The sequence below is a fragment of the Euprymna scolopes genome, chromosome 36 (genome assembly GCF_053919585.1).
Source record: "Euprymna scolopes isolate OS-2025 chromosome 36, ASM5391958v1, whole genome shotgun sequence".
NCBI lineage: Eukaryota > Metazoa > Mollusca > Cephalopoda > Sepiida > Sepiolidae > Euprymna > Euprymna scolopes.
The window spans coordinates 83,488,830-83,514,972 of NC_136517.1; the positions used below are offsets into that span (position 1 = coordinate 83,488,830).

Sequence of the window (26,143 nt, forward strand, 5' to 3'; positions counted from 1 at the left end):
GTAGCAGAACAAATAGTAGCATAAGTTGAAGTACTACTATAAAAAGTAATAGTAGTAGCAATAGTCGAAGTAGACGTAAAAGTAGTAGTAATAGTTACCTTCTTTTTCGATTGGCCGAACATCTTCAGCTTTCTCTCGATACACGGTGAGACGACACAAGGGTGAATAATAGCATAATGCCTGCTGGGATTCATAATGAGTGGCCATTGTCAGGTCCTCACCATTAACCTGCATGAAAATGAAAAAAAAAATTTTTTTTGATTATTTGAAAAAACAAATATTTTTTGATTATTTGAAAAAACAAATATTTTTTGATTATTTGAGAAAAAAAAAAAAAAATTTTTTTTTGATTTGAAAAAAAAAAATTTTTTTTTTTTTTTTTTTTTTTAAATCCTGCTGTCATTGAGCATTTCTATAGATTGCTTGAGCAACCGTTTGCCTCCTAGTTGGTGCAAATCTCCCCAGACAACCATTTCTATCGTTTTCAATTGAGCAATTTTTATAAATCAAAACTTGTCAAAAAAAAAAAAAAAAAAAAAAAAAAAAAAAAAACTCAGACTTTACTTCCAAATATGACATTTTTTTTTTTTTTTTTTTTTTTCAAATTTCTATTGACTTCAAACAAGGCACACTGTCACGAAGATGTAAAGGAGGGAAGGAGACAGGAAGTCAGTCTTTGATGAAATAAAATTCATCTAATTCCTCTACCTCTTCATGTATTTCTTGAAGTCATAGTCTTCACAGTAAGATCAACATTTTCAGTTTTAAGAAAGAACTGCCATAAGAGGGAAATTCAACTTATTCTTATTTTTATTAAATTTTTATTATTAATTTTTTTCTTTATTTAAAAAAAATTACTTTATTTAAAAAATTTTTTTTTCTCTTATTCAGAAACAAAAAAAAAAACAAAAAAAAAAAACGGATTTCGATAAAAAAATAAAAATAAAATAAGAACTTACATCCATTAGAGGCTCTAGTGATTTAAGCGGAAATCCGATTTTTCTGGATTAAAAAAAAAAAAAAAGTGGAATTCTGCTGAAAAGTAAAGAACTAACATCCCTCATATGGGTCATCCTAAGTGGGGAGTTGTGTAGAGAGATGCTTGTTCACGTTACATTTAAATTTCTGAATGTTATTACAGTCGGGGGAAACAAGAAATTCCAAAAAACAAGTTGGTCGAGGAGAGATGTAATCAGAATAGAAAATCTTCCAGTATCTGTGCTCCTCTACAGTGAAGGGGTATGATTTTGCTAATTGTCGGGTTAGTTGGAGGTATTTACATCCAGGGGGTACAAGTGCACCAAGTTCATCAGTGCACATTCCGTTGAAGCACTTGTAATACACTCAGAGGGATACAACTCTGCGGTGATGGGACAGTGGCTGGGCTTGCTAGACTGTGGGATCTATTAAGTTAGAGACTTTTTTTTTTATAATATATATATATATATATATATATACATAGTTATATTTTTTTGGAAAAAGGATTCCAGCAGAGTGTTCTATTATAAGGAGACATTCCAAAAATAAGAATATATTATTTATATTTTTATTTGCAGAAAGTTTAGATAAGTTATCGGTACCGTCAGTTTCAAACCTGATAATAGGGGACAGTTTTAGATACCCATATGAAGCTCTCTTCAGCTGATACTAATCTGTTTTATAACCGGAATATGGAGTCATATACATACATTACAAGATCTCGTTCAAATCTCGTTTTTTTTTAACGAGATCTTGTAATGTATGTATATGGTTCCAATTCTGGTTATAAAACAGATTAGTATCATCTGAAGAAAGCTTCATATGGGTATCTAAAACGGTCCCCTATTATCAGGTTTGAAACCGATGATACCGATGGCATATCATGTAAACGTTTTGTAAATAAAAAATATAAATAATATGCTCTTATTTTCGGATTTTTTTTTTTATTATTATAATAGAGCACTTTGCTGAAATCCTTTTTTCCAAATCCGGCCGGGATCAAAGTGTAGTATCTGTTCTGCAGATATTGCACTTAAGATAATTTGTACCAGTCAATGGAGGGGGAAACCCTCTATACTGGGACAATTATTATTTTTGGTAACCAGAGTGCCCCTTTTTGCCTACTTTTAGGGGAGCTGGTTTTTATCCCACATTAAAAACGGCCTTGTGCCTAATTTGCTTTGGTGGGGAAGCAAATAAATACAATAAATGTGTATATTTAAGCAGCAAGTCATTGTCAATACAAAGTTGGTTAAATATGACAGTTTTCTTATTTTCTTGATTTTCTGTTACTTTTCTCGATTTGACAACGATTTGTTTTGGTTGTAAATGTGGTAAATTGTATCATCTGTAATGATAGTGAGATTATGTCAACCATTATATATATATATATATATATATATATATATATATATGCGCATTCCTATTTATTTACTTTTTATTTTACTGCATTCATATAATTATTTATATCTTATTTTATTCATTTATTTATCCATTTAATTTATTTCATTCTTCTTTCCTTTCGATACGTACAAGTCTTAACTTAATGCATCTGTTAGACGCAACCGGTAAACTTAAAATTTGACACAGGAAACACTATTCGTTAACAGAAATAGAAACCGGTACATTATTAAACTTCCCATTAAAATTTTTTAACAGTTCGTTTACTTGCAATTCAGATAATATTAGCCTCAAATCAATGAGGGGGTCCAGTACACATAAAAAGCTGTCGAAAGATTGGCCCCGAAACAGTGCATATTTTCTCCTGATGACCTGACATCTGGAAATCGAAGTATAATACTTGACAATTAAGAACAGCTTACAACTAATTTACGAATGGAATAACTACAAAAAGAAGGCGACAAAATGATTCATATTTCTATCCTGAATATCCGACACTGAAAGCTAAAGGGATATATTTCACATTTGAAAACAGTCGTTTGAGTAAAACCCACTCAACAGACGAATCATCAAGCATTTTGTTTCTTTCTTTCCATTTTAAATGCATATCATCTGATTTTTTAAAATCCTTTTAGAGAGAGAGAAAGAGAGAGAGAGAGAGAGAGAGAGAGAGAGAGAGAGAGAGAGAGATGGCTACTTGAAATAAATATGTGATGCTGAGTCTTTTACGAAATTTATTTTTCCAACATTTATATTGTCATGCATATTTCTTTCTAAGTATACACATGCAAAATTTGATATGGACAAAGCTATAGTTGATTGTTTTTGCACAATGAAACAGATCTGTAAAAAATGTACAGAAGTTTGGATATATATTAAAGAACTGTTTGGTTTGGTAAGAAAAATAAATATTTGGAACTTGGAATGTAGCTATGTTGTTATTCTCTCTCTCTCTCTCTATATATATATATACACACACACACACACAAAGTGAGAATGTGTGTGTGAAGACACTTCTCAACCTACAATGAATTTTTGATCTACAGACTTGAAATTTGGTATATAAAGTATTCAGACATGTGGAAAACTTTTTGATTGGTTTCTATTCGGAAAAAAGGGCTGCTAAGGAATCAAAATCGAAGAAGTTGGTACTTGGAAGTCATCAGATTTTTATCTATTTGTCAACTGTTTCATGAGGTTTGAAAACACTTTAAAGATCGTAGCAAGCTGGACTAATGGTTATCGTACTTGACTCACTGTCTTTAGGTTTTGGTTTCAATCTCAGCTCGAGTATTCTTTATATATATATATATATATATATATATATATATATATATATATATATATATATATATATATATATAGAGAGAGAGAGAGAGAGAGAGAGAATGTTATTTGTTTTTGTTTTTTGCAATACGTTTTTACGTTTTGAATGAATTCAGTTATTTATGAAAGTGCATTTTTACCTAAATGCGAGTTGGGAATAATTTTCCCTTTAATCAATTTGGTACCCCCCATATGGGGAGCGGCATATATATTGTTTTTATTTAAAATGTAATTATCCACTGACACGTGTTTCGTCGTCTACGTCTCTGGTGGGTTGTAGACAACGAAACATGTGTCAGTGGATAATTATATTTTAAAAACAATATATATATATATGTGTGTGTATATATATTAGTTGTACTTATCTGGCATAGTCCGAGGGTCAAATTATAATACAGGAAGAACAAATAAACTTGTTTAGATCTACTTTTTAGCATTTCTTTGTTCCATTGAGCGGGAGATATCCCTACATATTGAAGTACGAAAGCCGTTCTAAACGGTCCTTTCGATTTAACCAATACGTGGGAACACTGGCCAGATGATACGCAAATTGGAGAGCACAGAAAAGTGATTACTTCCAAACTCTGATCAATGGCAAGGATACATAATTCATATAATGCCCTCTTCATCCCCGCCCCCACCGATCTTATCAGCAAGCGGCGGCAGAGCATCACGTCGTACATCTTTTCTCTCATCTCTTGCCGATCGAAGTTGGCAGTTTTCAAATGTTTGGCACGAAATCTGTTCAAAACGAGATACTTATCTCAGAAATAGTAATTGTTTAATAATAAAAAAAAAAAAAAAAAAAAAAATTGGCCCATCCAAGACAGAAGACAAAAATACATCTATCTTCATTTCCATTTCATTCCAGTAAACTATCAAATATTTTAAACTGAACTGGGCGTACCGTAACCCGTTGGGTCAGTATTTATTATATCTACTATTAATATCTATATAAAGTTGGATATGTTTACATGTTTGCAGATACACGATTCACTCCTAAACTAATTTTACGAATTTTGGAACATCTACTAGGCTTAAGGGTCCAAAATGTAGGCCATATTTAGTTTAATTTTAGTTTATGCAAAGGGGTAAAAAGAAGTGTGAAAACTCAGATACCTACGATATTTTTGAAATTTGGCTGTAGAAAGATTTTGTCTTAAAAAAATTCTAGGTAGCAGATGAAGTGATAGAACTATTAAGCAGAAACACATCTACTAGGCATAAGGGTTCCAAATGTAGGCTATATTTTGTTCGAACTTAGTAACAGGTAGTATGGTCAATAATCTGAAAGCGACATCTAGGCTGGCTAAGACATGCTATGGATCTGGCTTCAGATTGAAAATGAGGGTTTACTTTGACTGTTTCGTGCATCGTAGGATGCTGAAGTTTCTAAATATAAGCAAGCAACAGAATGATAGTTCCTATTGAGTTGCAGAACAGAAAAAAAAAAAACCCTCAGCAGTGTTTAATGAACTTTTCGAGATCTGACTAAGAAAAAGAAAAATCATCCTCAGATCTAAATCAAAAATTTTTTTTTTAACAGCGATATCTTGTTCGTATATGCTATATGGAAACCAAACTTGGCATCTCAAAATCAGCCCAGCGAGGAAGTTAGATACGTTCGAAAATATATACCTTATATCATATGGGTCCTTACTATAATCTAAAGAAAAGCAACTATATAGCTAAATATTTAGTGATTTTAAAAGAATCAGAATCGGTAATTGTATCTGAATCAGGAAAAATTTTGGAATCGTCCCATCACTAATTATCTGCACAAGTAACAATAGCTGTAAAAGTACCCTAAACGCTCCTCAGCTTAATTTAGCGAAACAATAGAATTACTAGTGGATTCATATGGATTTTAGAAATAAATATTTATGAATACAAAAATATAGACTATCAGCTGCAGTCTAGGATAGGAAAAAAACATGGCAATATTTGTAAGATCTGAAAAAACGATAAATTCCCCCTAAGATCTAAATCAAAAGGTGAAAATTAACATTTCAATGACTCGCATACAAGCATTCTCCATCTTGTACACACATTCCTACACATTATTTATGCATGTCTGATTAAACACGACTGAGCTGGTCTTTTTTCCAATTTTGTTGGCTATCTTTCTATTTGCCGAGCGGTCTTTCTTGTTTCAGCTGTTAGGTTATATAGTATGGCACGCAGTAGTGCTAATATTTTCCGTTGGTACTTCTGATTATCCTCAGGGGTTGTTGTTGTTGTTGCCATTGTTTATCGAGGCTTGAGTGTATTTATAGTTAATTTGATTTTATATTGGTTATATAGTTAATATGATTTTATATTGGTTATATAGTTAATTTGATTTTATATTGGTTATATAGTTAATTTGATTTTATATTGGTTATATAGTTAATTTGATTTTATATTGGTTATATAGTTAATTTGATTTTATATTGGTTATATAGTTAATTTGATTTTATATTGGTTATATAGTTAATATGAGTTTTGATTTTCTTTTATTCTTTTTACTACCATTTCAGCCCGGTGTTGTTGTTTCATGTCAGGTGGTTAACCGCGATGGGATAGGAACTCTGAATCTCCTAACTGCATTCTCAGCAATTACTGCCTTCCATAGTTGTTGTCGTCTCACCTAAGCCTCTGGCCAGCTTTGAGCAGGATTGAAACCGCTATCTTCAGATAATGCTCACCTGGAACTGTAGGGATTCACATCTCTATCCACTGTGCCACGGGGCCCGAAGGGGGATGAAGGTTGAATTTTTTGGTCTTATAAATCCGTTTTTTTTTTTGTTTTTGTTTTTTAATTTTATTATCTGATCTTGCATTGTCGGATCTGTACCGAATGGTATATATTATTATTTAATTGGAATGTTTATTGAGATGAGTATTATTTATTCATTTATTTATTGAGATGAGTATTATTTATTCATTTATTTATTGAGATGAGTATTATTTATTCATTTATTTATTGAGATGAGTATTATTTATTCATTTATTTATTGAGATGAGTATTATTTATTCATTTATTTATTGAGATGAGTATTATTTATTCATTTATTTATTGAGATGAGTATTATTTATTCATTTATTTATTGAGATGAGTATTATTTATTCATTTATTTATTGAGATGAGTATTATTTATTCATTTATTTATTGAGATGAGTATTATTTATTCATTTATTTATTGAGATGAGTATTATTTATTCATTTATTTATTGAGATGAGTATTATTTATTCATTTATTTATTGCTGACTATTGCCCTCATTTTTGTGGTGTTGTTTCACGACATTTCGGCCAACTATTCCTGGAGCTACCGTGCCAGAAAACTACTTACGCCTGACAGTATCCTATACCTCTATAAGGCCACCATTCGCCCATGTATGGAGTACTGTTGTCACATCTGGGCTGGTGCATCTACTGCTTGTCTCTCGCTCCTGGACAGGGTTCAAAAGAGAGTCGCCAACCTGATAGGTCCTGAACTGTCATCTAGGCTTCAGCCTCTGTCCCATCGACGAGATGTTGCATCCCTCTGCCTGTTCTACAAATACTTTAATGGTGAATGCTCTGACGAACTGCAAACACTTGTACCTCCCCGACGGAACTACCCCCGACAAGCTAGTAAGTCTCATCCCTTTACAGTAGAGATCCCTAGGTGCAAGAAAGCCTTTTACTCCAATAGTTTCTTCCCCAGAACTGCGGGTCTTTGGAACTCCCTTCCGGGATTCTGCTTTCCCAACTGCACTGATATGCAGAAGTTCAAGTGTAATGTTAACAAACATCTTTCTACTCATCTCCCTTCATAATGACCCTGCTAATTAAGTCCCTGATAGTAGCCCCCTGCTTCAAAGTGGCACTGTGCCTTGTTTGGGGTGAAAACTGAATAAAAAAAAAAAAAAAAAAGTCTGTGTATGTATATATATATATATATATATATATATATATATATGTGACACACACACAATGAAAATGCTGTGAAACCTGACATAGCTATATGGAATAAGTCAGAGAGAGTGGCAACCTTGGTTGAAGTAAGTGTCCCTAATGATGGAGGTCTGAACAGAGCTGAAAGAGCGAAACAGACCAAATACCAATGTCTCATGTATGATATGAAAAGAAACTGGAATCTTAGAGAGATATCAATCATACCAGTTATTATAGGTGCGACAGGGCTTATGAAGAAGAACCTGAAGTCCTACAACTAATATTCCTGGTGAACCAAGTACAAAAGAGATCCAAACAATTGCACTTAAGAGAACAGAAAGGATACTAAAATGAGCTCTCGGTTGGTTTCAATAAAAAGCAGAACAATAGTAGCGGCTGGTTTGGCTGCCCCATACTCAACGTTACAATCTTCAAAGGAAGAAAAAAAAACAAAAAAAAAAAACACTCATGACTGTACACACAAAAAGACAGACGGTCATAGCCAAGTCATAATCATATCGACACCACATAAGAATACATACACACACCCCATCCAGGTGTATAAATTTTCACATTTGTGAAACCACAATATGTCAGGATTGCTTCCCAGCTGACTACAACTTGATCGTTTTCAAGGCCAACATTAAACTCTTGTCAGACTGTCAAATAAATTAAATAATCTATTTGACCATTTCACATCACTTCCAATCCTCTCATAATGTTATCACCAGCTAAAAATCTTGTAGATCCTTGTCCTCGAGTGGCTTTGATATTATTAGTAAAAAAAAAAAAACGAAAAGAGAAAATAAAAAAAGGACAAGTACTGACACATTAGTAAAAAGTAAATAAATAAAAATTCTTTTCTATTCTGCTTTCAAACAGAACAGAGGTTACATCATTTCTAATCTTCTTGCGGTATTGTTTATCGCCAACGAACAATCTGATTAAACTTTATCAAGGCCCAAAGGCCACTCGAGGATTAGTAACACGCTAGTAAAATGAAAAAAAAAGAAAAAATATCTCGTCTAACTCCAACTACTGTAAACAAAGTTGCTTTCTTAGAACTTCACATTAGCAGAACCGCAATACGACAGAACTGCTTCCCAGCTAACTACAATGTGATCATTTTCAAGGCTAATGTTAACAAATTCTTGTCGAGCCATCAAATCAATTCAAATACATAATCTGATGTTTGATCATTTTACACTCCTCTTATATTGTTGTTTATGACCAACTGAAAATCTCATAGATCCTTATCCTTGAGTGGTTTTTTGCTTTGATATTATTCATAAAAAACAAATAAAAAGAAGAAAAAGGATAAGTACTGACACACTAGTAAAATAAATAACTAAAAGCTCTTTTCTGTTCTGGTTTCAAACAGAACAGAGGTTACATTAGTGTGAATTTCATCCTTGACTAATAAAGGTGAAAGGTTCACCGAAAATTATTCAATTCCCAACAGAATAAAATAATAAACTTAAAATTATTTCTAAATTTCCAAACAAATTCTGATAATTTCATCCATCGTTTACAATCACAGCCAACCCTGTGTATAGACCCACCCCCCGCCCGCCCGCACATAAAAATAAACATGCTCTTAAATCTGATGACTTTAAAAAAAAAAAAAAAAAGATTAAATCTAGACAGTATAAAGAAATGTGTGCAGAACAGCAGACTTTGTTGGTTTGGTCACACTGAAAGTGTGGATGAGAGTTCTCGGATTAGTAGATGTAGAACAGTTGAGGTAGCAGGTTCAGTTTGCAAGGGAAGGCCAATGAAAACATGGGAAGAATTGATAAAAATACATCTGAGGGAAAGAGGGACAAATAAAGACCGGACCAGATATAGGTGACTTTAGAGATCAATTTCTTAAAGCTGTTCAACACATGCCAGCATATAAAACGAACCTAAAACGGATGTAAACGATTAAAGGAGAAGAGATAAATAGACAAAAGTTCATCGCCGACTGATAATCTCGATGATCTCTATCCTCGAATGGCCTCTTAGCCTTGATAAATAGTGACACATTAATAAATTAAAAAACAAAAACAAAAAAAACCTCCAAACTTTCAGATCAAGATTTGAAATGAAATGAAATAAAACTGCGGCACTAACTTTAAGGCGGGTTTAACCGGCTTCCTCCAAAGGAAGACGTTTCATGGGTGTATGAATTCACAAGCAGTCCCCAGTTGCATGTCTATCCCTGTTAGGGGAGATGACGATGTTAGGTTTTTGCAGTTCTTGCAGGGTGGTGTCGACGTCCACCTACATACAGCGCCTGGTATCCCAGAATTGGTCACCCATCTGGTACTGGACAGGTTCAATGTTGCTTAACTTTGGTGATCTAATAAGAATCTGTTTATCAATGTGTAGTTCAAGATTTGCTATCGACAAAGAAATTGAGCTGTCATATTATCAATGTTTAACTGTTCAAGTGGAGAATTAAAAAAAAAAAAAAATTTTAAAGATGCGAAACAGTCTTTTGTTCAGAATTGAATGGATCGGAATCTGAATGGATGCCGGACGCTGAAGCAGATATGCAAAGTCATGGGATCATTTAATAATTTCAAAAGATTCCACAAAGAATAAAACGAATCACAGAAATTCCAGACAATTAAAATACCGAGAGAATTACAATGGATGGTAATTAGTTTGGTGTCAAATTTCAACGAGACAAGATCGAAATTGAGAAAATTTCATCCAAGGTTGTTGAAGAAAGATTTCACCCATAACATATTTATTGTGTATTTAGGCAGTATTTTTTCATTTAAGCACACATTGTTAAAAAATAACAGAAGCTATGCTTAAGTGTACTCACACCTTTTTTTTTTTTTAGCTGGAGAAAAAAATTGAAAATACATCAAAACTCAACAATCAATTAATAATATTTCCTATCAAACCAGTTATATTTTAAAATGCTTAGCATAATACTACTTTTACCCTATGACCCAAATTCTGGCACACAGAATTCCGGTTGTCAACTTTCCCCGTAAGAGCTGCTATTGAGATCTCCCTCTTTTTCTCCAGTTTTCTTGTTCATTTGCTTTTTTGACCTGATGATGACTTGATGAATGAATCGAAAACGTTCATGACACTTATGGACCTTATATAAGGATTTAGGATTTCCACACGCACACACAAAAAAAAAAGAAAAAGAAAAAGAAAAATCGGTACTTATGAACTTATTGAACCGTGCTGAAATAATAACATTATTTAGAAAGCCATTCTTAACATGGAGAGAGAAGGATGTTTTGTAACTATTCTTTACTTTCACCTAACAATTTAATAAAAAAAAGATATCGTAAAACTTTGATTTAACTTGAAAATACTCTTTAAAAAAATAGCACGTTTCAATAAGTGCACAAGCATCGAAAAATCTAAAAATTAAAGCACGTAAAATTTTTTACACACACACAGAGACATTGGCGTATATAATTAAGAAATTATATATATATATATATATATAAGAAATAAAAATTACAATAAGTTTACCAAGGTAATCTAAATGGTAAACTTAAAATATATTATAAATATTAAAGAGTTAATATTTACAAGTAAAATAAACTCAGCCAGATGTAAAAGCTCAATAAAACCGAAAAGGAAATAGAGCTTATAATATGAACAAATGATTAATAAAACATGTTAAGACATCTTGAAAAAGAGTTAAAAACATATTTAATTTTAAAAAGGAAACACAAGATATATATATATATATATATATATATATATATATATATATACACATACACACATATTTTGTGTGAGTATGTATATATAAATAGCATGTATGTGTATGTATAAATAGCATGTATGTGTATGTATATATAAATAGCATGTGTGTGTATGTATATATAAATAGCATGTGTGTGTATGCATATATAAATAGCATGTATGTGTATGCATATATAAATAGCATGTATGTGTATGCATATATAAATAGCATGTATGTGTATGCATATATAAATAGCATGTATGTGTATGCATATATAAATAGCATGTATGTGTATGCATATATAAATAGCATGTGTGTGTATGCATATATAAATAGCGTGTATGTGTATGTATATATAAATAGCGTGTGTGTGTATGTATATATAAATAGCATGTATGTGTATGTATATATAAATAGCATGTGTGTGTATGTATATATAAATAGCATGTGTGTGTATGTATATATAAATAGCATGTGTGTGTATGTATATATAAATAGCATGTGTGTGTATGTATATATAAATAGCATGTGTGTGTATGTATATATAAATAGCATGTGTGTGTATGTATATATAAATAGCATGTGTGTGTATGTATATATAAATAGCATGTATGTGTATGTATATATAAATAGCATGTATGTGTATGTATATATAAATAGCATGTATGTGTATGTATATATAAATAGCATGTATGTGTATGTATATATAAATAGCATGTATGTGTATGTATATATGAATAACATGTATGTGTATGTATATATAAATAGCATGTATGTGTATGTATATATAAATAGCATGTATGTGTATGTATATATAAATAGCATGTATGTGTATGTATATATAAATAGCATGTATGTGTATGTATATATAAATAGCATGTATGTGTATGTATATATAAATAGCATGTATGTGTATGTATATATAAATAGCATGTATGTGTATGTATATATAAATAGCATGTATGTGTATGTATATATAAATAGCATGTATGTGTATGTATATATAAATAGCATGTATGTGTATGTATATATAAATAGCATGTATGTGTATGTATATATAAATAGCATGTATGTGTATGTATATATAAATAGCATGTATGTGTATGTATATATAAATAGCATGTATGTGTATGTATATATAAATAGCACGTATGTGTATGTATATATAAATAGCACGTATGTGTATGTATATATAAATAGCATGTATGTGTATGTATATATAAATAGCATGTATGTGTATGTATATATAAATAGCATGTATGTGTATGTATATATAAATAGCATGTGTGTGTATGCATATATGAATAGCATGTGTGTGTATGCATATATGAATAGCAGAGAAGAGATTTCTCTTGTATCCCAAGACGCTTTTCTCGATTTTCATCAGAGGAGTACCATGGCATTTGATTTAAAAAGAAAAGAAAGGAAAGAGGAAGAAATTAAAAAGTAGGATGAAAACGAATAGGACATATTTACAATTATCATGAAATTATAAAATATGTACAAGAATTGTATATGCTTCTTCTTGTACAAATTTTATTTTTATTTTTCTCCATGCAACGCATGTGCTCAACACTCACTGGCCATACTTCATCATCACACTGTATACACACGTCTTATAAACTCTTGGTTAATAATGATCGACATTTGCTGGACTTATTTTGCCCACTTTTAACTCTTGCAATCACTGTTCCCTGTTCCGAAATGGTGTATTACCAAACTGTCACTGAAGGGTTTTTTTTTAATTTTTTATACACAGGAATCACCGCTTATCAAGGCCCGGAGGCCACTCGAGGATAAGGGTTAATGGGTATACATTAGTAAATATGATTATAGCATAGTAAACATAAGTAGTGGGAATTTTGTAAATTGGATTACTTAGGGGGACGGTTCATCAAGAACTTGTTTACATTGGACTTGAAGACAATCAGATTGTTGTCAGCTGGAAAGCAGACAATTGGAAGAGAGTTCCACAAGCGTGCAGTTCTAAGAAAGAAGCTTTGTTCATGGAATCTACATTTAAGTTTAGGTACAGTTAAAGAGTGTGGGAAATTATTGATAGTGGTTTTGGCTAGACGAGTGTTTTTCGTGAAAGTTTGGCGAAGGGCGACCATAGATTGAAGTTCAGCTGAGCATTTGTCACGAAAATAACGATAAAGCAGAAACAGGCTCGCAATGTCAATTCTGTGAGAAAGAGATTGCAGGGAAGAGAAAAGGGCATCTCCCACTAAGCTATGAAATCTATTTTGAACTCTGTCAAGGCAGGATAAGCTGCTTCTAGCAACTCCTGCCCAGATGTGGTAACAGTACTCCATCGTTGGCTATACTGAAAAGGAAAGAAGAGAAAAGAGTAAGCCGAACGAACAAACAAAGAAAAGTGGGAGTTTATATCTATCATACCAGTATAGATTCAGAATTCTTCTTTGCAATCTGTTCAAGATTTGCAGGAAAATAGAGTAACCTGGGTGGGGAGTTGGGCTGCAAGATGTTTGTCCACACTGCATTTAAATTTCTTCATGATGGGGTAAACATGGAGCAAGAAGGGAATTCCAAAAGCAATGGTCCAAAGGAAGAAGTTATCAGAGTAGAATATCTTCCAACATCTAGTCTACCCCTTGGCCCTTAAAGAGTAAGATGAAAAATGTTCAAAATAAAAAGTTATTTTGAACATTTTATTGTCTTTTATTGTTTGGAAAAAAACATTTTTTTAAAGTGATGAGTGAAACAAAAAAAAAAAAAAAAAAAAAAAAAAATCAGTAAGCCTCCAGAGCACTACTACAAGCACCAATTAAAATTAAGGAGGCCAAACTAAGTTTTACAGCCCTCCCCTCTTTGAAGAGAAAATATTTTTTAAACAAAGCTTGAAAAAAAAAAAAAAAAAAAAAAAAAAAAAAAAAATTGTCAGAATCCACAGGAACGCTTACTAAACGCAGTAAATCTATATATCTATAAAAATGAGAGACTTGAGAAAATCTTTTTAATCGATTTTCGGCCTTAAATTTGGCTGTCAAAGTTCAACGATTTGACCTTTGAAAATTCTACCAAACTCCTCTGCCAATTTTGGGTCTAAACACTTGAAAATTTTAAATGTAGGTTACGTGTACATGGATCAAACTTTTTAATTTGATTTGGGACCCAAAAAATAAATGTTAACAAGTCAAAATTGGCGTCAAAGGTAAAAAAATTTTGACCTCTATAGTCTCTACCAAATTACTCAGCCAATTACTGGTCTAAACATTTGAAATTTTACATAAAGGGTATTCAGAGATAGGAAAAGCTTTTTAATCGATTTGGCCTAAAATTTGAGCTGTCAAGGGGGTCAAAGTTCAAAAGATTTGACCTTTGCGATCTTTAGCAAACTACTCAGCCAATTTTGGGTTTAAACATTTGAAATTTATACTAACGGGTAATCAGACATGCAGTAAGTATTTTAATCAGTTTTGGAGCGAAAATTTGGCTGCCAAAAGGTCAAAGTTGAAAGAGTTGACCTTTGCAGATATGACCAAATTTCTCTGCCAATTTTGGGTCTAAACACTTGAAATTTTAGATGCAGGTAATTTGGATATGCGTCAAACCTTTTATTTTGATTTGAGACCAAAACAATAAATGCTACAGGGTCAAAATTGGGGTCAAAGTTAACAAAAAATTATCTCTGCGGTCTCTACGAAATTACTCGGACAATTTTTGGTCTAAACATTTGGAATTTTACATAAAAAATATTAACACATAGGGCAAGTTATTAACAGTATATAGGGCCCGAGCAAAGCCGGGTTGAACTGCTAGTGTTAGAGAATGGATAGAGAGAGGGAGAAAGAGGGAGATGGTGAATTATAGTGTAGACACGTTGACCGAAGTCAAGATCAGCTGATTGGATTGCATGTGAGTCATGTGATCAGGTTAGCTGAATTGAGGAGATTTGGTTGGGACTTGGAAGAGAGCAGACGGCTTCGCCGTTGTCGCCTCCCCTTCGCTGGGAGGGGGGGGGGCGAACACTGACGTGGTAGAAATAAGACCTAGAAGAAGAAAACACAGGCCAAATTCACTTTCCAATCTTCTGTGAACAAACTGGAAGGTGAATAAAAAACTATAGAACCAATTTCTTGTCCTGGAGTGAAATAAATCTTCGTCCCCAAAAACAGGTATCAAGTCTCCCTCCCAGACGAGAATTTCCAGATGGACCAATGAAATGGCAGAAGGTATGTCTGAAAATACATGACATGTCACACACATATTCACACTTAACAGCATATGAACATATGTAATAGAAAGACCACTAGACGAACACACACACACAACTGATATTAACTCTGATAAGATAATCAAACACTCAATTTTTTATAGACACGTTTTAATATATCATCTCCATTCCAATTTCAACCAATATACAACAAACGCCCATTTTATGATACGACAACGTAACACTAGTATGGTTATAAATATGATTATAGTTATATATTGTATATTTAAATCTTTTTTTTTTAACACAACAGGGTTAAATTACATGTATTTGTAAGGAAAACACGTTAAAATAAGTTAAAACAAAAAAAAATATTGTTGACCTTGTGTACGCTTTAACATTAACCGCATTCCCTACCCCGTTTGAACTATCGACAGGCAGATAAGAAAGATTAAAAATTAAATCACTTTAAGCTAAAAATATGTTAAAATAATAGAAATATATCGGCAAGTTGAAATGAACATTTTGCATTTCAACTTGCCGACATATTTCTGTATGCGTTATTTATCCATCCAAACAAAGATTTTACTTGTTATAAACCTCACTTGGTGTATGATTACTATTTCCTGTTAATTCTAGTGTTATTTGACTTGTAAGTTTAAGAGTTTATCAGTTAAATATTTTCACACAGGCGCACACATATACCTGCTGTTTTATTTATAAAGGTACATTTGACTATAAAATTGCATTAAAACAGATTCATCCAACAACTGTATGCGTTGAATGGCAGCAGTGGTTGTTAATATCGGACTTTAGAGAGGGCGGCCATGAAATAGGTAAGCAGACAAATTTTTTGAAACCGGAAGATAGACGATTTAGACGCCCAAGCAAGCAAGCTGATCTGAGTTTATATATATATATATATATATATATATATATATATATATATATATATATATATTTGTTGTTGTTTTTTTCAAATGATAGATTCGGTTAATATTGGTTTCGTCTCGAAGCTCAATTTTTTGTTTATTTATTTTAGAAAGTCGCCCATAATTTGTTTGGACGTATATATAACATTTTTATTTATTTATTTTTATTATTTTTAAAACAGTAATCTACGTACACGCGTGTTTCGAGTTAATTAACTCATCAGCGTAGCTCAACTGTTTCAAGGGATCGAACTTCAGACTGTGGAAACATGGTCTGAAGTTCGATCCTTAGAAACAGTTGAGCTACTCTGATGAGAGTTAATTAACTTGAAACATGTGTGTACGTGGATTACTGTTTTAAAAATAATAAAAATAAATAAAAAAATGTTTACTTATTTCTCACATCTATCAGTAATTTTTATTATGTCTAGTCTCTGTACATTCTTAACCACAAATGATCACTTAATTTCTTACAAATATCTCATTACCTGACAAGATGACCTTGACCTTGGGATCAGGGCTTGCAGCACTGATAAAGTTATCAAAACTTATCCTTGAGTGGCCTTTGGGCCTTGATAAGCAGTGATTAGTTAGTATAAAACAAAGTAATTGGTCACAATGAAGAGATTAAATTGTATGCATTCCTTGCAAGAATAGAAAATATTTTTTTTTACTTACCTCTAAAAGTTGATCTCCTGGTAGGAGACGTGCATCTTTGGCTACGACTCCATCAGGAAAGACTTCTTGAATTACAATGCATAGCTGAAAAGAAACAAAAAAAATATAGAATGCATATTATGCACTGAAAATGTTATATGCCGCATAGAACTATATGGTAGATCCTAGCTTGCATGGAACATAGGCGACAATTGTGTCTTTGGGTATGTACCAAAACCCACACTGACAATGGAAAATGTTTAAAGAATGGGGAAAAAAATAAATAAATAAAATAAACAAAAACGTTAATGTTAGGCAATTCTGCACAATGTAGAAACAAGGCATAAAAAATTAAGCGTAATAGTAAAATTAAACCAATCATCTATAATATAAATCTCACCTGTCTGGTCCTGGATATGACCTTAAACTATATCCAGTGGTGACGCCCCAGCTTGCAGGCTTTGGGGAGTGTGGAGCCACCCTTTAATTGCCATTGCTTCCTGGTCCACTCTGACCCGGAGTGGTAGTACCTGTTAGGGTCCCAACAGCCTGTTGCCCGGGCTGCTGGGAAAATGGTAGGATCCTTCTACCGCTCCAGAAGATATCTCACTACTGATGCAATTCTCTATCTCTATAAAAGCCAAGTACGTCCAAAGATGGAGTACTGCTGCCACATCTGGGCTGGAGCTTCAAAAAACAGCCTATCCTGCCTTGACAAAGTACAAAATAGACTTTGTGGCTTAGTGGGGGATGCTCTCTTCTCTTCCCTGCAACCTCTCTCTCACAGAAGAGACGTTGCGAGCCTGTCTTTGTTTTATCATTATTTCCATGGCAAGTGCTCGTCCGAGCTCCAATCTCTGGTCCCCCCTCGCCAATCCTTCATGATAAACACCCGTCTAGCTAAAACCAGTCAGTAATTTCACCCACTCTTTATCTGTGCCTAAATCAAAACGTAGATTCCATGAACATAGCTTTTTTCTGAGAAGTGCACGCCTGTGGAATTCTCTTCCGTTTGCCTGTTTCCCACCTGACTACAACTTGGACGTCTTCAAGTCCAACATAAACAAATTCCTGATTAATCACCCCCTTAAGTAAGACGCTTTATCAAATCTCCAATACCAACTATTACTACGATATTATCCCATCGATTATTGTACACAAAATGCTCTTATCCCCGAGTGGCTTACGGGCCTTGATAAGTGGCGATCCCCATGTCAAAAAAAAAAAAAAAAAAAAAAAGAAACTATGGGCTAAATAGAAACCGACTTGAAAACAACAAATATATTCTATTAAAAAATTTTTCTTCAAAATCTTTGGATTCGGCATTAAATAACCTGAAAAGGGTTGATATGCCGTAAAACAAAAACAACCAACCAACCAACCTCACCTGTCTGTTTAAATGTATGTCAGCCTAAAACTTTCGACAGTGGCGACAAATCTTCACAAGATCGGTATCATTTTGAAGATCGGTATCATTTTGAAGCTCGACCCTTCGGACGACAAATATTGAAAAATTGGATAAAAACAGTAATTCCCTCACCCGGGCACTTTTCGCGCCAAAAAGTGAACAAAGAAAGAAAAACAATTTTGTCAATTCTATTTTTGAAACCGAGATGCGAAACAAAGAAAGGACAAAAAAAAGCAGGAGGTGAAACCTTCCTCCCTGACCCATTTCGACCAGAGTCCAGTCTAATTGCTTCTCTGGACCCTTAAGCAACATGACCTGGTTTCAAATTTGGCAATGCCGGAAAAGAAAAAAATATCCTGACCAAAAGCGAGCTGGAACACATAGCTATCTATTTTCCCAAAGTGGGAAATACCCTAATTAACTCCTCAAAAAAGTTATATTGGAATACCAAAAACAAATCCGACAAACACATATTGAAAAGAGGCTGAAAAAGAAAAATATTGAAAAGCTGTGGACTTATTTGAATTTCCTTTTTTTCATTGCAAGAAAACTCTCGAACTAAACGTGTCGCTCACAAATTGTTAAAAGAAAATGGACACAACAAAACAAACAGAAAAAAAAATGAATCGTGAGTAATTTTTGTTTCTCCTTTCTGCCAAACTGAAAATTGAATTTTTCCTTGTGGTCGTGGAGTCTGGTCCGCTGTTAACCCCTTTTTTTTTTGTTATAGGATTCTCCTTCATTAAAAATATTCCCCAACTCCATTAATTTCAAACATATTTTTTTCTCGTTAAATCTTTCTTTCCCTATCTTTAATAAATCTATTTTATATTATTTGGAAGTGTTCATCTCGTTCTTTATTGCAAATTTTATTGTGTTCAATTTTTGTGTTTATTGTGCACCCGTTTATCTCACAGGAAATAATTGCTGTTTTTTTTTTTTCTCGTTTCAAACCTTTTTTGTACTAAAAAGGAAAATTGAACCTTATTGGGACTTTGAAGATTTTTCTGCCTATGATAAACTTTTGCTTTTCATAAATTCCTTCCCATATCCCTTCCTTTGCTGTTTATCATATTTAATCACCCTGCCCAATCAGGTTCGTCACAATATATATACACAGTGTGTAACAATAAAATACACTCTTTAAATGACCATTAAACCAACATTTATTATAAGAAAGAAAAGTTTCATGCATCAAAATACTGTGAACAAATATAGAAACCAGCTAATTATCGAAAGTGTTCAAATTATTGGCCATTGTGGTCCATGAACAGCTGAAAACGCTCACTGATTGAATCGAAAATGTTCCTAATCAGTTCAATTGGTATGTTGACACATCTTCTTTCAATAATTGCTTTCAACTCATTTCTTGTAGCTCGTTTTGTGGTGTGAACACAGTGTTTAACATGGCCCCCCCCCCCCAAGAGAAAAATCCACGAGGTGTGTGTGGGGGGGGACTATCAAGATATACTCTTACGTCATGATGATATTGGGAAAGTGCTCCATCCTGCTAGAAGTGCCATTCTTTATTCCTAAACATCTGTTGGAAACGTGGCATAGCGTATTCATGTAGCAAGTTGAGATAATTTAAAGAGTGTATACATTTTATTGGGATACCCTGTTATATATATATATATATATATATATATATATATATATATATATATACACACACACCCACACACAATTTCCAAAAACATATAGCAAACGGTTCATAGCTGTCTAGAGCTCTTTTTAGCATCATGCTTTTGTGAAAAAAAAAAAAAAAAAAAAAATCGATGGAAAATAACGAACCAATTAGTCTACGAGATGAAAGTCCTGGAAACATTGTGAAAATTCACCAAAAGTTAAATACATTTTGGATAAAAAAAAAAAAATTAATAATTGGTAAATTATAAAGGGAAGTAGGAGAGAGATAAAAGTTGCCCCAGGAGAGGTATAACATTCTAACAAATTTCTACTTTTCAACATAAGACGATTTGAAAAATAAAAAAATCAAACAAAATACTAACATTATTTTTTGCAATTAATAATTTGTATTTTATCGATTATTTTTTATTTACTTTTTCGTCTTCCAATGATGGAAGAAAGAGCTTCAAACTGTTTTCTCGGCTTTTAAAGTCTCGTATAATTAACGTAAGTAGAAAGTGGATCCTGGAGGGATGATGGATGACACATGCTGATTTCTTTTTTTTTTTTTACGACATGTTCACCCTTGTTGGGTTATTTTATGCCGAATCGTGGTTTAATGTTTAAATATTGTTTTTTTTTTTTGGACAAAATTATTTGAATAAATATATTTATAGTTGAAGTATAGTTTGCACTAAAATTTGATTAAATTCGTAAAACATTTTAATACAAAAATAAAAAAATAAATGCATAAAATGTATTAAAATGCGAGTAAATTTTCAAATAAAAAAAAATTTTTAATTTAAAATTTTTTAGATAAAAAAAAAAATTTAATGTGAATTTGCGTTGTGTGTGTAAATTTGTAATGATAAATATTTACTACTTAGGTGTAATTGCGTTTGTGTAAATTTGTATAAAAGTATTATATTTGCGTAAAAATATTTAGAATAAATTTGCATTACGTGTGTTAAATTTGTATTAGTAAGTATTTACTACTAAGGTGTAGTTGCGTTTGTGTTAATTTGTATAAAAGTATTATATTTGCGTAAAAATATTTAGAATAAATTTGCATTACGTGTGTTAAATTTGTATTAGTAAGTATTTACTACTAAGGTGTAGTTGCGTTTGTGTTAATTTGTATAAAAGTATTATATTTGCGTAAAAATATTTAGAATAAATTTGCATTACGTGTGTTAAATTTGTATTAGTAAGTATTTACTACTAAGGTGTAGTTGCGTTTGTGTTAATTTGTATAAAAGTATTATATTTGCGTAAAAATATTTAGAATAAATTTGCATTACGTGTGTTAAATTTGTATTAGTAAGTATTTACTACTAAGGTGTAGTTGCGTTTGTGTTAATTTGTATAAAAGTATTATATTTGCGTAAAAATATTTAGAATAAATTTGCATTACGTGTGTTAAATTTGTATTAGTAAGTATTTACTACTAAGGTGTAGTTGCGTTTGTGTTAATTTGTATAAAAGTATTATATTTGCGTAAAAATATTTAGAATAAATTTGCATTACGTGTGTTAAATTTGTATTAGTAAGTATTTACTACTAAGGTGTAGTTGCGTTTGTGTTAATTTGTATAAAAGTATTATATTTGCGTAAAAATATTTAGAATAAATTTGCATTATGTGTGTTAAATTTATATTAGTAAGTATTTACTACTAAGGTGTAGTTGCGTTTGTGTTAATTTGTATAAAAGTATTATATTTGCGTAAAAATATTTAGAATAAATTTGCATTACGTGTGTTAAATTTGTATTAGTAAGTATTTACTACTAAGGTGTAGTTGCGTTTGTGTTAATTTGTATAAAAGTATTATATTTGCGTAAAAATATTTAGAATAAATTTGCATTACGTGTGTTAAATTTGTATTAGTAAGTATTTACTACTAAGGTGTAGTTGCGTTTGTGTTAATTTGTATAAAAGTATTATATTTGCGTAAAAATATTTAGAATAAATTTGCATTACGTGTGTTAAATTTGTATTAGTAAGTATTTACTACTAAGGTGTAGTTGCGTTTGTGTTAATTTGTATAAAAGTATTATATTTGCGTAAAAATATTTAGAATAAATTTGCATTACGTGTGTTAAATTTGTATTAGTAAGTATTTACTACTAAGGTGTAGTTGCGTTTGTGTTAATTTGTATAAAAGTATTATATTTGCGTAAAAATATTTAGAATAAATTTGCATTACGTGTGTTAAATTTGTATTAGTAAGTATTTACTACTAAGGTGTAGTTGCGTTTGTGTTTGTATATGAATTGTGAAGTAAGGGTTGCTCAATCCGAAATCACTGGGATCCAGTAGGTGTTAATCGCTGGGATCATTTCATACATATTGGTATTCCAGGAGAGGCTCGCATATAAAGGACATATTTTCATCAGCATAATATGCCCAATCTAATGGTCGTGTTGCAAACGTTAGGGAATTCATGGTCAGTCGAATTACCGAAACTAGAAAGATTTACAGACATAAATGCTTAATAAACTCAGATAATCCACTAGTACATATATACACGTTTTTATTGCTGGCTGACAAACGTGAAAAGTCATACAACATTACAAATCCAGATACTCACTCAGAAGTGGTTGACGGTGTCTTGTATTGTAGTGGGAAAAGTTCACACCCGGGTAAAGTCTCACATTTTCGTTCAGGCCAAAAGCATTTGTCCTTTTTTCTTCCAAAGGGAAACAACTCACCTGGTGTCTATCCACACCGGTGCTCCTTACCCAAATTCCCCTACAGTCGTAAAGGAGTAAAAAGTAGATTTTGAGTTTACTGTTGACAGCCGTGTAACTCTCGTTTCCCTTATTTTGTCCTTTACTCCTCACATTCGAAGAGTGATGTTTCTGACAAAGGGGAAATAATTGCTGTTTTCTAGGTCAGAATTTATACCATCTAACGCTTCACAATATACAGCATAATTATGTTGACACACTAGTTCTGCTAGATCACTGAAGTTAAGCAATGGTGAGCCTGGCCAGTAACAGATGGGTGACCATTTGGGAAGGCTAAGCGCTCTATGTACTGCGCTGAGTCATAAGAAATTTCCAGGTTGGTGTCTGGAGGCGCAGTTAATTCACTGGGAGAGATGCACCTCTAGTCTTAGTTAAACATGCATCCAGAAGAAGGTAACTCTGATGACGTCGGCAGAAGGACGTTGGATGGCCATGGAGGAGGATGAATGTAGCAGATCAACAGTTCCATGGTATTTAGAGTTACGTTATTCGACTGCAGCTATGCGGATGATTCAAGGGCAACAGATAGGTGCGAACAGGCGAGTCAGATGCCGCTGCACTGGGTAAGGTAATGGCAACCCGCCACATGTATTCTGCCAAGTTCAAATCATGTGATGTGTTCAGAGGAATCGGACCAACAAATATATAAATGCATAAAATGTATTAAAATGCGAGTAAATTTTCAAATAAAAAAAAAATTTTTTTTAATTTAATAAAAAGATAAAAAAAAAAATTTAATGTGAATTTGCGTTGTGTGTGTAAATTTGTAATGATAAATATTTACTACTTAGGTGTAGTTGCGTTTGTGTAAATTTGAATAAAAGTGTTATATTTGCATAAAAATATTTAGAATAAATTTGCATTACGTGTGTTAAATTTGTATTAGTAAGTATTTACTACTAAGGTGTAGTTGCGTTTGTGTTTGTATATGAATTGTGAAGTAAGGGTTTTTGACTGAAGCCTATGGATAACACTAACCATGATTTCATCGACAGCATGAACATGCCATGATACAACAAGAAGAAAGACAGATGCATAGTCAGGTTAGCACATTAGTTCATTATATTCTTTTGATGTCTATTCAAAATCTTTACTTATATATCTTATATATAAAGGAATTTTGAGTGTGTGTGTGTGTGTGTGTGTGTGCAAGAAGAAGGCGACTTATCATTGGCAAATTTTTTTTACCTTGAAGTACTTTTTTTTTTTTTTTACTCCTTACATCAAGTGGCTTCATGCCTTGTTTGGAGTGATTTCCATTAAAAAAATTGCTGGGCTTCAAAGCATATTGTCATATATCTATGAGGTTAAGTTTTTTGTAGTATTGTTACTACACTCCCCCCTCCCCCGATCCTATGATCGCACATGAAACATTCGGGGGGTGGTTTTTGCACCATGTGCTTCTTTGGGTCTCCATTTGAAGTGTCGTCGAAAGAGGCAAATCTTTCACATAGCGTAGCATTTCTACAATGCTTTGTGGGACGTTATCCACGTGGAGCCTTTACTCACACCTGGGCACTCATTTTGAAGACAGTTTGCTGTTGATTGTGTGTCGGCACCAATGTTCCATTGATTCCTTTTAGCCGTATGCGGTACTGGTAGACCATGTTGACAGTTGCTGTATCGGAGGATACGTTATCATCTTTGGCGTGATGTACCAGTATACTGCTTCCGGTATAATACACTGCCTTTTGGCTGCAACCTTTTTTACGGTGCTGTGACATTGTTTGATGATGCCGTTATCAGAAGGGACGTATCCACAGCATGATCGAAGTCAGAGTCTCCACTCATCTCGGAAACTTTTAAATAAGCTGCTCCAAAAGGTAGTGCCATTATCTGTCAGCATCTCTTATTGGAGGCGGCGGCATCAGATAGCAAAGCAAGTGGGACTGCAGCCAAATTGTTACAAAATGGGCGCTGTTATATGTATGTACGTATATATATATATATATATATATATGTATATGATATTTCAATAATAATCAATCTATGCTACTATAGCCCTTTATGGCTTTTTCCTGTTTTACCTTTGATCCTCATTCCATAAAGGCAATATTATCTTTTAAAATATTATTCTCTGTATAATGTCTTTATCCCCCTCTTCTGATGAAAAACGTTTTGCTTCGAAATGCCATAGCCTAAAGAGGTTTCCCTATCCCTAAATATTGTATTCTATTTTGAACTGATAGCGTAATAAAATTTAATTGTAAACTTTTTATCCCTTTGTTATCTAAACTTATTCTATAAAGCTGGTTGAGTTTATATGTGAGTATATTTATCATGCAAGTGAATGTTAAACGTCGAAAATGATATACATGAAAAGTAATTATAAAATGCATGCTGAATTGATGTGGGAGACTGGCATATGGATCTGTAAAATAGATTTTCACATAGGGTCAAGGAGTCGGGAGTCGGAGTCGGAGTTGAAGATATTAAAGGAGTCGGAGTCGGCATCCTAGTAATTCCTAGTAATTCTAGGAGTCGGAGTTGGACTTTTACCATCCGACTCCGCAACCCTGGTTGTAATGAGTAATATCCATTGCTACTCGGTGCCACGTTTGTTTAATGTTTAAAATACTCTCTGATTAGTGCATGGGTGACGGATCAATTGACTGACATTCTACACATTCTCTGATGACAGTTTTCACAACAACCTTAGAAACCCTAGGGTCAACCTGCCTCGCAAAGCACACCAGGATGACCGTTTTGTCGATGAACAATGTTGATCTGGTCAAACTTGACTGAACTCATGGATGCAGTGCAGGCAGGTTGCACAAGCTCAGTGTTCCTCTTAATTGCATCAAGTCATCTCTGAGACACTCTTGTCAATTGATCTGTCTCATTTTGGCCAGATTTAATCAAGGATACATAATCTTTAATTTTATTATCATGTCAACCCGCAATTAAATGAGCACCTAGCTTTGGTTTGTACCCTGGCCCTGCTGATAAGAGTATCCAAGATCCATTTATGGACACAGACAGAATTGGTGACCAAATCAAAGATGGTCATCTTTCAAAGAATTGGCCAGTTTATTCCTTTAATAATGGCATTGAGGTCCGCAAGGTTACTTACTATGTTCGGAGTCCTTTTCTGGATGTAACCAGCAAGCATCCTCTACAACAGCCCCATCATATTACGAACAACATACTTATAGCAAGAGAGCTTGTGTCGATCCATATGCTAAGGTCTTGGCTGTCAATGTTAAATTTGTTCCACGGTGGGTCTTCTTTGTGCAGTGGTGAGAACCTCCTTA

At 33.0% G+C, this 26,143-nt stretch overlaps 1 protein-coding gene across 3 annotated transcripts in view; it reads right to left on the bottom strand.

The window, feature by feature from the left end:
* Positions 1-26,143, bottom strand: part of LOC145260644 (ligand of Numb protein X 2-like) — a 432,919-nt gene that overhangs the window by 35,956 nt on the left and 370,820 nt on the right. For all 3 annotated transcript variants that reach the window (XM_080118970.1, XM_080118971.1, XM_080118972.1), the window contains 2 exons: positions 17,125-17,208; positions 99-228 (listed from right to left, as the gene is read on the bottom strand). In XM_080118970.1, coding sequence (XP_079975096.1) covers positions 99-228; positions 17,125-17,208 — 214 coding nt within the window. The remainder of the gene's footprint in view (positions 1-98; positions 229-17,124; positions 17,209-26,143) is intronic.